The sequence below is a fragment of the Bufo gargarizans genome, chromosome 3 (genome assembly GCF_014858855.1).
Source record: "Bufo gargarizans isolate SCDJY-AF-19 chromosome 3, ASM1485885v1, whole genome shotgun sequence".
Taxonomy (NCBI): Eukaryota; Metazoa; Chordata; class Amphibia; order Anura; family Bufonidae; genus Bufo; species Bufo gargarizans.
The window spans coordinates 256,950,433-256,965,492 of record NC_058082.1 but is presented as its reverse complement, the minus strand read 5'-3'; the positions used below and the strand labels follow the sequence as shown (position 1 = coordinate 256,965,492).

The 15,060-nt window shown below is 37.3% G+C and overlaps 1 protein-coding gene across 2 annotated transcripts in view; it reads left to right on the top strand.

The window, feature by feature from the left end:
* MSI2 (musashi RNA binding protein 2) overlaps positions 1 to 14,501 on the top strand; it is a 653,102-nt gene extending 638,601 nt beyond the window's left edge. For both annotated transcript variants that reach the window (XM_044285054.1, XM_044285053.1), the window contains 2 exons: positions 767 to 844; positions 12,118 to 14,501. In XM_044285054.1, the coding sequence (XP_044140989.1) occupies positions 767 to 808 (42 nt within the window). In that variant the 3' untranslated portion in view covers positions 809 to 844; positions 12,118 to 14,501. The remainder of the gene's footprint in view (positions 1 to 766; positions 845 to 12,117) is intronic.
* Positions 14,502 to 15,060: the final 559 nt, after the last annotated feature.

The following is a 15,060-nucleotide window of genomic DNA, read 5'->3' as shown; positions in this document are numbered from 1 at the left end:
AAAAAGTATCTTATTATTGCATTTAGGAAAATCAGTGCAAAAGTGTCCATAGCCTTTAAGTCCCATTGCCTCTTTTTCTTGTCTCTTTATATAGATTTTTATTCCGTATTTCCTGTTTAATAGTTGCTACAATTTCATGTAAGGCTTCAGCTCAATCACTAACCCTTTGAACCTAGTTGAAATGTTCTTCAGAATATCATGTCACCATAGTAACCTTAAAATCTCATCTGGTTTGCTTGCATTATCAAATAGGATACATTATCATTCAGCTAACCTAAGTACTAAGGTAAATTACCCTCTCTCAACCTTCCAGACTTGTCTCATTTCATACCTCACCTGCTGGAAAAGCCCTCCATGCATTTGAAAGCTTGACTATGGTGACCTCTGGGCTGCTCAGATGAAAGTACAGCCTTGAAGTCCCAGTTTTGCTGTGCTAATATTTCTCTGCAGGGCAATTACAATGCACAAAGGAGAGGAGGTTGGCAGCCTTTCTCAGTGGGGTTTTGCGTATATTTTTTAATATTGTCTTATGAAGGTTAAGCAGTAAATGTCTCACAAGCTGTTGTATTGCAACTCACAGCAGCAGCCACTGTTTTTGAATCGCAGTGATGTATTATAATTTAGCTGCAAATGTTACATGTTGTAGGCAACTACATACATGTGGAAAAATGCACATTCATGCCACCCATGCCTTCTCAAGCTGAAATGCAGAAATCTGTTCTTGTTGAATAGGACACTGACGAACTCAATAATTGTACAATTTTAGGGGCCATTGATTGCAACGGCTTTTACAAATGGATACCATTGAAACGTTTCAGGTGATTGGTTGCCATCTCACTTTGAGGTATTCTAATTTCTACCTTTATATGTTATTGAAATATAAATACATGTAATCTGCTGTCTTCATCATCTCTTTTTCAACTCATCAACATATCACCTTACTTATAACGCTTTGGTGTCTAACACCCTTTCCATCACTCAGTCTATCATTGTTTCCTTTGAAGAGCTCAAACCTTGATGCTTTTGCTGGTCATGAAAAATCGCCAATGAATAGAAATATTGCATGGATGGAATTGGAGGTATAACAAATTATCCCAGACGCTTGCTTGATATTTATTAAGGCACCAGGGTTTCACCGGGCTTAACTACACACACAAAGCTAATCCCTCCAACCAGCATCATGCTAGATACTCTTGCATGTACAATACTTACTTATTATTAGAAATGTATGAGGGTTTTTATTACATTATGTATTGTAGTAAACAGTCTGAAATGAAAAATATATCTAGTTCTGTGAATCTTTGTAGACAGTGAAAGTTTTCAATTATGAAAAAAAAACTAAAAAACATAACCACAGAACTAAAAGTAGTTCAGATATGGTGGAATGTTATAGTGTATACTTATATATAGTGGGTACGTCAGCAGGGGTCATAAAATGAAGAAAATCCATTTGAATTATATGAGTATTTTGAAGCGGATATGGCTGTGGATTTGCTGCAGATTTCACTCTCTGCATTGCAAAGGGTGAAATTAAATAGCCGCAGTATAAATTGAAGTTCTGCAGATTTCAGATCTGCACCTCTGGCCAATTTATGGTGCAGAATTTTTTTACTGTGTGGATGCAATTTATTAAAATGACATTTCCTTTGCTGAATTTGCAGCAGAAAATCCCAAGTGTTTACCTTATAGCTGAACATACCCTTAAAGGGAACCTGTCACTCCTAAATGCATGTAAACCCGACAGCAGTACCTCAGAGTAGCCTGCAGTATGATACTAATCATACTTTTCATCCTGCTGTCTGATGCTGCATAAGGTCAGAAAACGGTCTTTTATCCTCCGTTCGCGCTAATTTGCATGTCAGCTTGAAGTCAAGGGGGCAGCGACCTCCTTTCTTTAAGTCAAGGTAACCACGCCCCCTCTTGCCTTTGAGTGACCGCCCGCAATTTGGCTTCGTTTTCTAAAGTCTCATACATTTGCGGTGCCCTCTGTTTTACTGTACGATCCCATGTCAGGGCATGGGATCACGCAGTAAAACAGAGGGCACCGCGCATGCACGAGACTTGGGAAAGTGAAGTCAAATTGCAGGCTGTCACTCAAAGGCAAGAGGGGGCGTGGTTACCTTGACTTGAAGCAAGGAGGCCGCTGCCCCCTTGACTTCAAGCTGACATGCAAATTAGCGCGAACGGAGGATAAAAGACCGTTTTCTGACCTTATGCAGCATAGGACTGGAGGATGAAAAGTATGATTAGTATCACACTGCGGGCTACCCTGAGGTACTGCTGTCGGGTTTAGATGCATTTAGGAGTGACAGGTTCCCTTTAAAGAGTAACTAAACTTTTATTTAACTTTTTTTTTTTTAATGTCTCAAATAGTTTAAAATAATGTTTCTAATATACATTTTTTTTTTAATTGATTTTGACTTTTCACTAAAGAAATTTGCACCTAAAGATTTCAACCACACTTTAAATTCACTATTCTGGCACATCGCCGACTTGGGCACAGGTAGGAGCAGCAATGTGTGTTCCTGCCTGTACACCGTTCTCTGCGGCCCCATTCCTACAAGGCAGAATCCGTACTCTGTACACTGCTAACAAGTCAGCGATATGCCAGAATAGTGAATTTAAAGCACGGTTGAAATCAGGACTTTAGGTGCAAATTATTTTTGTAAAAAGTCAAAATCAATGAATAAAGTATATAATAAAAATTATTTTTAAGACGTTTAAAAAAAAAAGTTTAATAAAAGTTTAGTTACGCTTTAAAGTAATTTATCAGAATTGATCACCTTTCCTGATCCACATCTATGAGGTCGGAATCTGTAAAGACATTTTTAAATCAGAAATGAGACAAGAACCATTGCCTCATACTGGATGTACATTAAGTCAAGATGAAGTAGACTGTGATTACAACAGCCAATTAAAAAGTCTGTTGAGTAGGAAATTAATGTAAGGTGAAATGCTACAGCATATTCTCAGGGTACATTGTAACTCTACAAGCTCATACCAAGCCATCTCTTATTACTGACCCACTTCTAAATGCTATTAGCCTCCTTTAATTAATAGGCTAATTCTAAACTATGACATGTTTGATCAAGTGTTTAACTTCCCCGAGCTTCTTGATGTGTTACTTGTAGCTGTCAGATCACCTTAATGTGTGTGTACCTCGCCTTTGAATGAAGAAAAAGACCATATTGAATCTTTGAATGCTCAAATCATTTCAGTATCCTAATAAACACTGTACTTTTCCAAACAAAGGCTGACAGCTTAGTTCCACTGCGCCGAGAATGCCACGGTGCATAATTAAGCAATGTGCCAATATTGCAGTCAAAAGATGACATTCTTCCTCTAATAACTATGGAACAATTATGTGAAATTAAAAATGTTTAAACTATACAAAATCCAATTTAAGACATCACCTTAGCACACCAAATTGGGAGTATTGCCAGTTTCTTAACCTTTTTGCTTTTCCTTAGTTAATTATGTATCTTATTTGCTCTTTGCCATTTCTTTTGCATAGACAAATACATACAAAATGGTTTCACTCAGAAAAAAAATCAGGAATTACCCTTTTCAAAGCATTGTACTGTATATTCATTATAATTACTCTGAGACACTTAGTGGAGAATGTATTAATGCAGGCTTTTCATACATCAGTCTGAAACTGTTACAATTACAGTGAATGGGGATCTGCTGGTGCCTGCCGATGCCAGATATGGTAACTCGAGTAGTCTGCTCCACTGCCGGATTTACCGAACGCAGTTGTGGATGAATCCTTATATACATACACATGTACCACACGTTCTTATACACAGTTTTTCAAATCATGATAGAACTGAATTGTGTGTGGTTTGTTCAGATTTACTCCATAAATTATTATTTTTTGATAGTCAATTGCAAACAAAAAAAGATTAAAGATAGAAAAGCCAAACTGAGGCAGCTGAGGGAACCTGTTTTCAACAATTAATTTAACAAATACGATTAAATTGTTAATGAGTGGATAAAAAGTGGATTTCCACCTAAAGATCGTAATGGAGATATTTACTCATTATTTTAATTATTACAAAATATTTTGTTTACCAGAAAGTGCAGCCATATTGTTTTTCATCTTTGAATTCAAGGATGACAACCAATGTAGCTGCACCTCCTGTTACATATGAAAAAATGGCTGCCACAGCCACACAGAAAAATACATATATGTTTTCAAGTAAATCGATTATCATTTCCAAATGTTGTCTTACATTAGGCTAAGTTCACAACTGCGTCAAACATATTTGGTATGCTGTTCTAGCAGTGGAATCTGGCCTAGCTGGATACTGGTGTCCTCCACCAGAGCCCATTGACTCTAATGGGATCCAGCTTGTTTCCAGCATGAGTGTCGGGTTTCGGCTGAACGAAAACTGGTGCATGTACTGGTTTCTGTCCGGCCAAGCACAGCACTCATGCTGGAAACTATCTTGATCACATTGTATTCAATGGGGCCTGTTGGTGCACTATCCTATCTGGTTATCCTGGATACTGTGACCTCTGGGAGGCTGTTAGTCTGCCAGACCAGCATGCTGGATTTGAAATCACATATGTGAAAGTTGCTTAAAAAGTTTCTAATATATATAGACAATATTTTATATTTTGGGTCGAAATTCTCTTTACGCAAAACTGCTAATTTCCATAGTATAGTGCTCATAAAGAGTAGGTAGGAGAAGTATCCTTTAAAGTTTGTGTCTTTCTTATCATTGGTCACTTAACTGGCCCATCCTTTATTTTGGCACCAAATTGGCAATGTGTAGATTATCCTTGGTTTGAGCTATGGAAGAGTTACAATTTTTGTAATAAACAACTCTCCCTCAACCTCTGATCTCCATAATGTCACATCGTACAGAAAGGCAAAAGATAATGTTTTATCTGCATATGGGGCAGTAGAACCAAGTATGAGTAGAGCACATTCTTTAGTACTTAATGGGGTATTCCAGTAGTTAAATAAATATGTGGGATGTTCTTCAAATGGTTAAAAAAGCAAACTAGTTTATACTCACCATCCTGATCCTCTCCCAGGTACTCTGGTAGTGCTAGGGGATTGGAGAGGTAAGTATAAGCTAGTCCTTTTTTTTCCTTTTAAAACTATTTAATGGCCATCCAGCATATTTTTTTTCTACTGGCATACCCCTTTAAGCATATTTTTCTTCTGTAAAGCAGGATTCCAATGTTTGCATATGTTAGCATATGAATACCTACCTTATCCCTCTGGAAAGCAGCCACCTGATAGGATGTATAGTGATATACTTTGCAACAAAAAAGCTTTTAAATTGACAAAATTACACAATTTAAATGTAAAATAAAACAGTTCATACAAAACGTAATTGTAGACTAAGCTGAGCAGTAGCCCAAATATGTGTACTAAATCAAAAAGCTTTCTTTCAAGCATAGTTTCATCATACATAGCGTTTACAGTCCTTGAAGGGACAATCGACTGGGATTTTTATTTTATTTTTTTAAGTGACAGAATAGATTAGAATAAAAAAAATAAAAAAAAACTGTAAGCATTACTCTCCTTACTAAAAACCCACAGCTTCAATTCTGATGCTTACCAGGTACCCACAACTTTACGCCTCCTGGTTCCAGTTATGGGTCACTAGCTGCACATGCATCTCCATTTTCGGTGTTGGGAGGGCAGCAGTGAAGATTGGTGCGATGAGTTTTGTAACCCCTTCTGCCCCTTATACAAAAAAAGAGTATCCCACTGGACTGCCCCTTTACGGAAAACATTTCACTAGCAGAACAGGTCCATAGAAAGTATATGGGATGCGCGCAGCTGTTCCATAGAAATGAGTAGAGCAGCTGTGCGCATGCCCAACAGGATACAGGGTACAGGGTGCAAGTTCTCGTTTACTGATCTGATATTTATCCCTTATTCTGTGGGCAGAGGATAACTTCATATAACAGGAAAGCTCCTTCAGTAATTTCCTACCTTTCATGTCTTAAACTCCTATTCACATCTTTGTTTCTCCATTGTTATATAGTTGAGCCCCATGTAGGGGGCTGATACTTCTCTTATACCCCCTTAAAGGGGTTCTGCACCTTCATTTAACTGATGATCTATCCTCTGGATAGATCATCAGCTTCTGATCGGCGGGGGTCCGACACCCGGGACCCCCGCCGATCAGCTGTTTGAGAAGACAGCGATGCTCCAGCAGCGCCGCGGCCTTCTCACTATTTACCGCCGGGCCGCCCGCCCACTGACGTCACGACTTGTATCAACTAGAGTGGGTGCGGCTAAGCTCTGTTCACTTGAATGGAGCTTAGCCGCGCCCACTCTAGTTGATACAAGTCGTGACGTCAGTGGGCGGGCGGCCCGGCGGTAAATAGTGAGAAGGCCGCGGCGCTGCTGGAGCGCCGCTGCCTTCTCAAACAGCTGATCGGCAGGGGTCCCGGGTGTCGGACCCCCTCCGATCAGAAGCTGATGATCTATCCAGAGGATAGATCATCAGTTAAATAAAAGTGCAGAACCCCTTTAAATCTCTGCTCTATTTCTTAATAAAATTCATATGGTAAATGAACAAGACACAGGGGCCAGATTGGTGGGAGTATGACTACAGGCTACACAGGGTATCCTTGTAGTCTGGAACCTTGGAGGCACTTTGTAGACATATGACAATATGGTATTTATAATCAAGGCTGTTTTCAGCATGCAAGTATATTTTTTATTTTAGATGCATTGCAATAATAAAATAAAAAAATCCACATTTAATTTACTATAATTTAACACCTAGGCTTAACAAATTAGGATAACAAAATGTTATGGGATAGATGAATATCTCACACTGTCACTGCGTACATTCCCATCTTTGTAAGTTATGAGATGACTATCATTATTTATTAACTAATTTCAATTGGGTTCTACAAAGACTATCTTATTATGCCAAGTATGTCTTATCAACTCCGTGTCTTTGTATCCGATGTAACAAGGTGCCACACAAGCTGATCTGTATGCTTACCGGTGAGAGCACTGTAAAGCGATAACCTTAAAAGAAAATAAAGAAATAACCAGATGTTTAAATTCATCACAGTATATTTCTTTGTAAATTCCAGTCATTTTGCATAAATGCCTACGTTCCTGTCATTCACAATGCACTTCAAGCACCTCTTTCAGGAATAAAACTGAGCTGCAATTTTTTGTGAAGTATTAAACTAATTTTCTCTTTTGAAGCGGCAATAATATTTAGGCATTTTGGCTGCTTCCCCCATTTTGAAAAATTGCTCAGCTCTAGACGTTCTTAAATTACAGTGTAGCTGATGTGATCTGCCTGTATTTTATAAGTACTTACCATTTTTCTCCCCTAAAATACAAAGTGAACTTTAAAATTGATTCCCTAAAGCATATTTTCTGTAGCCTTTTTTAGACTTTTGAGGTTAGTGTTTCTGTTTTTTTTTCCCTTGACCTTCTAATGCATAACTGGCAGAATGTTGGAGATTGCCATGAGATTTTTTAAAGTTGTTTGCCCTTTATTTTTTCTTTGTGAAGATGAAGTTCACCCAGCTCATTGTGCAGTTTTAGATGGCGGATAAAAAAAATTCCTATTTTAGAAGTCATTTATTAAAATATTGAATGCTTTAAATATAGATATAGCATACATGGGTTTTCCTGATGGCTCACAGTTTACGAAAAGTGAGAAAGTGGAAGTGCATTGACTATCAACGCATAGCCTTAATAGCTCAGCTATCAACATAATAAGAACAGACCATGTTTTAATGATACAAGGCAATAATACAACATCACAATGGCAAAATTGTAAAAATATGAAAGATATGTTAGATGCATGTCTACAATGTGTAAATACATTGCATTACTTATACTGAGCCTGAGTTACAGCCTGTATTCTATCCAAGAACTGCATTCAAATTCTGCTGCTTGCAATTGGAAGCTCACGTCAGACACATTCTTTAGGCTGGGTTTACATGCCGAAAACCTGTCCATTTACGGTGACCAGGGACCGCATGTTTTTGAAGCTAGTGGGGGACATTTATCGATAATGGTGTACTTTACACTAGAAAAATCCTTACATAACGAATCAAAAGTGATGATTTATTTCATCTCATTTAATAAAAGGCGCATACTATTTTTTAAATGTGTCTTTTGTAATTGTAGTCTTATAATCTATCATTTTCTAAACAAATACATTTTTTTTAAATGCCAAAGTGTTAAAAGGGAACATTTAATTGCATTTGCAACACTGCATCTCTGCTCAACTGATTTTGAATGTGCATCAGTAGTGATGCCTACACAGAGATCAGGTATAATGGAAAGATATTCACCTGTTCTGTGTTTTTTGCTCACAACAACTGATGGGAATAACTGATCACATAACTGAAGAGTGAACTCAGCCTAAGGTTGCCGTATTCCGGACCACATTTGCAGATCCGCAATACACGGGCACCGTTCCGTGTGCATTCCGCATCACGGATGTGGACCCATTCACTTAAATGGGTCTGCAAATCCGGAGATGCGGAACGAAAACACGGAACGGAACACTATGGAAGCACTACAGAGTGCTTTCTGGGGTTCCGTTCCGTGCCTTCGCACCGCAAAAAGATAGAACATGCTCTATCTTTTAGCGGAATAGAGGGATCGCGGAAATATTAAAGTGAATGGGTCCGCGATCCGCTGTGGCTTCCCCACAGTCTGTGTTAGTGCATTGCGGCCCGCAATTTGTGGGCCGCAGCACGGCCACGGGGCGCACATGTTCGTGTGCAGGAGGCCTAATTTGTTTTGCAAAAAATGTCACTGAAAAAACAACATAAAAACAGCATGGGGTATGGGGAAAAACGCAAGTGGTGTCTAAGTGAACCAGGCCGCATTTGTGTCTCTAGAGATTATAAGTCAGGATTGGTACAAGATAAGTAATGGAATGTATTTGCAAAGTTATTCAAATTTATATTTAGATTAATTCTGTATGCAAACTACAGTGGTGCCTAAAGGTGGACATAGCCTTTAAACATACAGACAAAATGTATCTTTCAACTTAACCTGTGGCTGTATCACGGTCTCCATGACCTGTTCATGTTTAACTCTGTCTAATCTGTACCTACTGAAGCATTCAAAACATTTTTGTCCCAATGTTATTCTAAAACAGGGGATTGTGCTGCTGTGAAACAATGATTTTATGTGCAGCATAAACAACAAATCATCCCTTAATCTAGTTTCACAGCTGCGTCTGTCCGCTCCTGCAGGCTGTTCCGACATAGAATGCAGAGAATTGGCCTGACAAAAACTGTTGCTTGCTGTGTTTTTTGCTCAACTGATTCCCTGCATGTTTGCCGGGTAGCAGCTTGATCTCGGCCAGACCCCATTATAGTCAAAGGGGTCTGGTGGGCATGCAGCAGTATCTGGCAATGCGGGTACAACTCCGGCAGGCTGGCTGTCCTATTCCGAATGCTTGCCGGAGAAGACAGCCGCAGATGTGAAATTGTCCTCCTTAACCCCTTCCCGACATCCACCATACATGTACAGCCAATGCTGGGTCTTTAAAGATGGCACCTGCTCCCGGAGCCATAGCCGCTGGGTGCCTGTTTCATACAGCAGGCACCCTCAGCTAATGTCCGCAATTGGGAGTAACGCTGACCGTGGACATCTAAACCCTCAGATGCCATGGTCAAATGTGTGTACTTCCGGGTCTGGCGCGCTTTACCCTGGTGGAAATCTTGGAAAGCGCCCTGTTCTAATAATGAGGACTGTACTAGGACTCCAGGCTCATTATTAACTATATCCCAGTTCAGACCAGCAGGTGGCAGCACTGAAGTGAGATATATAAATTTCTGTACAGAATAAGGCTACTTTCACACTTGCGTTCGGGGTTCCGCTTGTGGGTTCCGTTTGAAGGCTCTCACAAGTGGCCCCGAACGGATCCGTACAGCCCCAATGCATTCTGAGTGGATGCGGATCCGCTCAGAATGCATCAGTATGGCTCCGTTTGGCCTCCGCTCAGCAGGCGGACACCCGAACGCTGCTTGTAGCGTTTTCGTGTCCACCTGGCCGTGCGGAGCCAAACGGATCCGTCCAGACTTACAATGTAAGTCAATGGGGACCGATCCGTTTGACGTTGACACAATATGGTGCAATTTTAAACGGATCCGTCCCCCATTGACTTTCAATGTAAAGTCTGGACGGATCTGTCTGACTACAAATTGGACTTAGACTTTTTTCTGAAATATAATGCAGACGGATCCGTTCTGAACGGATACTATCGTTTGCATTATAGGAGCGGATCCGTCGGTGCAGATACCAGACGGATCCGCTCCGAACGCAAGTGTGAAAGTAGCCTAATGGAGCAAATTATTCTGTACAAGTTGCAATCTGACATTGTGGTCCACTTGGAGACCTAACAAAAAGTTAAAAAAGGAAAAAAAGTTTTGAAAAATATTACAAAATATAAATTTCAATTACTCCCTTTTTCAAAAAAATAACAAGATGGGCATCAAATGATTGTACCATTAAAATATTAAAAAACATCCCATACGATGAATGGCATAACAAGAAAAAAATTGTCAATTTGCCATTTTTTTGTCACTTTATCTCCCAAAAAAATGAATGAAAAGCGATTGAAAAGTCATACACGCCCCAAAATGGTATTACCAAAAACTACAGATTGTCCAACAAAAAATGATCCCCCACACATCTCTGTATACTTAACTATAAAAAAGTTATGGAGGTTAGAATATGGCAATAAAAAGAAAAAAAATTTCAAAAATGTTTTCTACCCAGTATTAAAACGCAAGAAAAACTATGCATATGTTGTATCGCTGTTATTGTACTGACCTGGAGAATGAAGCGCACGAGTCAGTTTTAGCACATAGTGAATGCCGTAAAATTGTGGCAGAATTGCATTTTTCTTTTCCAATTCCACCACATTTGGAATTTTCTTTCCTGATTCCCACTATCCTATGTAATATTAAATGGTAACATCAGAAAGTACAACTTGTCCCACATAAAAAAAAAGCCCTCATACGGCAGTGTGAACAGTAAAAAATTTTTTTATTGACATATGATATGAACCTCCACTGTCTCTAGTCTTTCTGTGTATGCTCTCAAGCATTTTTGTGATTCAGCGTTTAATTATTTGCATAACTTTCTATCAAAATTGATTTATCTCATCCTTTCTCACCTCCTACTCACTGTTGGCTTCAATAACTGTACGTTCCTCCCACACCAACCTTGTACTCAGAATTTTCGGTTTGTGACTTTTTATAGCTTATAAAAGCATATTTAATTTGCCTAATTAGTATTTATCAGATCTATGTTTTAAGTAAACAAATTAATTTGTCTTCAACCAAGATAAAGTGGGAAATGTATCATTTATGTTATCAGCAGAGAGTAGACGATCCATCCTCGGTAGTCCATTTGGTAGCTTGGCAATTAAAATAATATGATTAATATATAATGCTAGCTTGTTCTATGTGCCAACCGGATTTGAAAATATGTTTTGAAGAGATTTTCTGGGACTAGCATGAAATAATATTAGTAGTTATGTATACACATATTGCAAAAACTGTGCGAAGGCTCCTGGCATACATAAAAAGTAAAGTTGCTTTGATGTCCTATGCTTGTGACATCATGTGTTCATGTGACTTAATCATATGACCTCACAATCCACTACACACCTTAGATGAATCTATACTAAAAACCCAGTGCTGTGTGTTCATGTATAACTGGAACATCATATCATTACGACTGTTGTTTATATATGTACACAGCCTTTGCCCAACAGTTTTAGGGCCTCAGTCTTGAAGACACCAACCAATTGTAGTTGATATATGGTAACACACTTCTTTGGTAGATACTTAAAAAAAAAAATTATGATGTGTTCGTTAAACATTGAATGACCATCGTGTCAAATTCACAGTTAATTTTTTATTATTTTTTTGTAATCATAAAAGTACCTCCATCCAAGTTTCAAGTTTGCTATCTAATAATCTCTCATCCTTCATTAAATATGTAATGTATAAACTTTTTATATGTAGTAAAGCCGTCTTTGTTTCAAGTTTGCTATCTAATAATCTCTCATCCTTCATTAAATATGTAATGTATAAACTTTTTATATGTAGTAAAGCCGTCTTTGTTTCCTGCTGTAGAATTTGTCTGGATGCCCAGGCAAGACCGGGCGAAGTTTCTGAATGGTCCCACGTTGGGATGATGTCATCAGACCTTCAGTACTACATTATCATTAGTACAAAATAAATATGCAGAAACACAACTGGAGATGGCATTCTGGGGACTGGAAGTGTTTCAATCTCGTCATCTCATGAACCTGCTGCGCTATAATATTCTACAGCTTTTATTTTTCCTTTACAAGAGAAATTTGTCAGTTATTGCATTTATCAGTGCATTTTTGTTTTTCCTTATGCATTGTCCCTTTTGTTGCATCTTTTTAATATTGTAGAAAAGATATTAATGTTTGATTATTATTTTTTTCCATGTTTCTTTTCATTATTATTTTTGCAGAGATTGAACTTTTAATGTAAGTTGAAAACTTTGGTACCAATCATGAAAGGAAAAAAAAAAGTGCTGGTAATGAAAAAAAAAAAAAAAAAAAAAGATAAAAAGAAAGGGTTTTAGCACATTTGGAAAGTAAATATTGGGTTTTATTTGGTACTGGAGAAAAAAATCGATTTCACGATGTATATAATGTAAAAGAGCAGCCGACTAAGGTGATTTCTGTAGATTTTTTTTTGTGACGTCTCCCTTTGTTAAACTGATTATCTATTTTCGGCAATAACTTAAGGACAAAAAATTTTGAGTCCTCGGTTTTCTATAAGTGCTTTTTTTTCTTGTTGAAAGAGGTGATATTCTAAGGTTTTATGAAATTCATTCTTAAACAGAAGTGCTGTACATAACCTTCCATTAACTACGAGAAGGAAAAAAAAACTATATATTTTTTGTGAGGGCGAGCAATCTTCAGTATCTCTGAACAGTACAGGCAGTAGAAATCAACCTTGTAAAAGTTATACCCTGACTGAGTTGCCAGGATGTGCCCTATTAGTTAGAGTAACACTGTTACATTTGTTGTGTAGGTGTTTAGACCTGATAACTGTACTAACGTCATACCAGCATATTACCTATTTAAACTTTGTGCACAGCTTAAAAGTCTAGTTCTATTTTTGCTGTTCTGAGGATAAAAATAAAAAAAATTGCCCACACTAAAAATGAAGCTACAATTGTAATATTTAAAGTATTTAAAGTTTGAAGTGCATCATATTTTTTGTAATTTTAAATTAGATCAAATAATAGTCCAGCCATTTCAGCTGCTCTATGTATTTGTTGTCATTTTCAAAAGCTACTCCTGTTTTCAAGTCTCCAGTGACAGACGCATGCCATATAGGAAAGGCATCATTCACCCTGTGTTCCCTTCTAATCACCTTGTTCTCCTTTAATTAATTAGGATTGCAAATCATTTGTTTTATTACCTCAGTGCTCTAACTATCATGATAGAGGAGATAAAAATAATTTATTATAGAAAGAATAATAATAATAACAAAACTATTGAACATCATTGCACTGTGACTGGTAGGGAAAACTGACAGTTTCCTATTTGCACAAGATTATTTTGGCTGTTTTATATTTAGTCCTCTCCTGGGGAAGCTTATGAAGGATATTTTATTTTCGTTTTGTATTCTCAAATAATAGGCCTACAACAGTGACATAGAAGTACAACTTGGTGCATATGGCATTAACGTACTGTTGTATGATTTTTTTTTTTGTATATGCCAAGTTTTATTTTATTTTTTAACTGTTACATGTAAAAAAAAAGAATTGGTACTTTTTCATACAGCCAGTACAAGACACTGAATGCTACATTTCTGAAACAGAAGCTGCTGCACTCCTATTTTTATAAATGTTACTAATAGGTTATTAGACCATACTTAATCTAGGTTCAGTATAGCAAATATGGGGGGGATGCTGAGTTTAAATTGAGTTTTTTTTGTTTGTTTTTTAAATCTTTTCCACAGTTGTAAGTGGAAACTCCGTTGTTTTAACTAAATCTAAGTTTTTTTTAACATTAAATATCATTTCAAAGTAAATCAAACCAAACCGCTCTGTGTAATTAAAAGTAGAAATTGGTCCCCAAACCTTAATCTTGTCAGGGGATTTTTTTAAAGCAAATATTTTATTAATGTCGAAAATGTACTGTACTTCCATACATATAAATAAATAAATATATATATATACACACATGCACATTTTGTTCATTCCCAGCCACTTCATAGAATTTTCTTTTATCCTCACTGACATTGTAGCTGTGTAAATAGTGGCTTGTGTGTAAATGTGTTGTCCTGATGCTAACATGCTAAATTCATTTCTCTTGTTCTTATAAGAAATCTTGGTAGATGTGTTGTACTTAAGATTACAGGCAAAATAGGTGTAGATGTTCACATTTAGGACCAGTAAGGATAGAACTTTCTCTTTTTTTTTTTTTTTTTTTTGAGCATTTTTTAAAAATATTTTTTATTTTATTTTATCAATCTGATGTGGTTTCAACTAACCAAAGGTCTCACAATGCTAAAAATGCTGGCAATCTCTAATAGGCATTTTGCAGATCTCCCTACCCTCCCTTGATTTTAAAAGGGGAATGCCATACTACCTTAAATGCTAATGCTATATATGCAAAACTGGATTTTTTTAATTTATTTTTTAAAGAGGGAGGCATGATATATTAAATGATTTTACTAAGAGAAAAAAAAAGCAAATATTTTTTTAAGAACGCTCAGAAGAAATTGATGATCTGTGTGAATATGTTTTTCATGTTTCTACACCTCTTGAACAGTCCCTTTTGCCCACAGATGATTTGTGAAACCTGTTTTGTTTCTAAATGTGGCTACCTAGACCAAGATTTGCTCTAGTACCATTTTCATCTAGTACTCTCAAGGTTTTGTAAACGTCTCTACCATTAGCTGTCTCTTTATTTTACTCAAGGACAAAGGGTCGTGTCTCCATCACTGTATTTGCATCTTCTAAGGCTGTGTTTTCTTATTGGACTTGTGACCTATAATCAGACTTCTTGATTTTTTTATTTATTT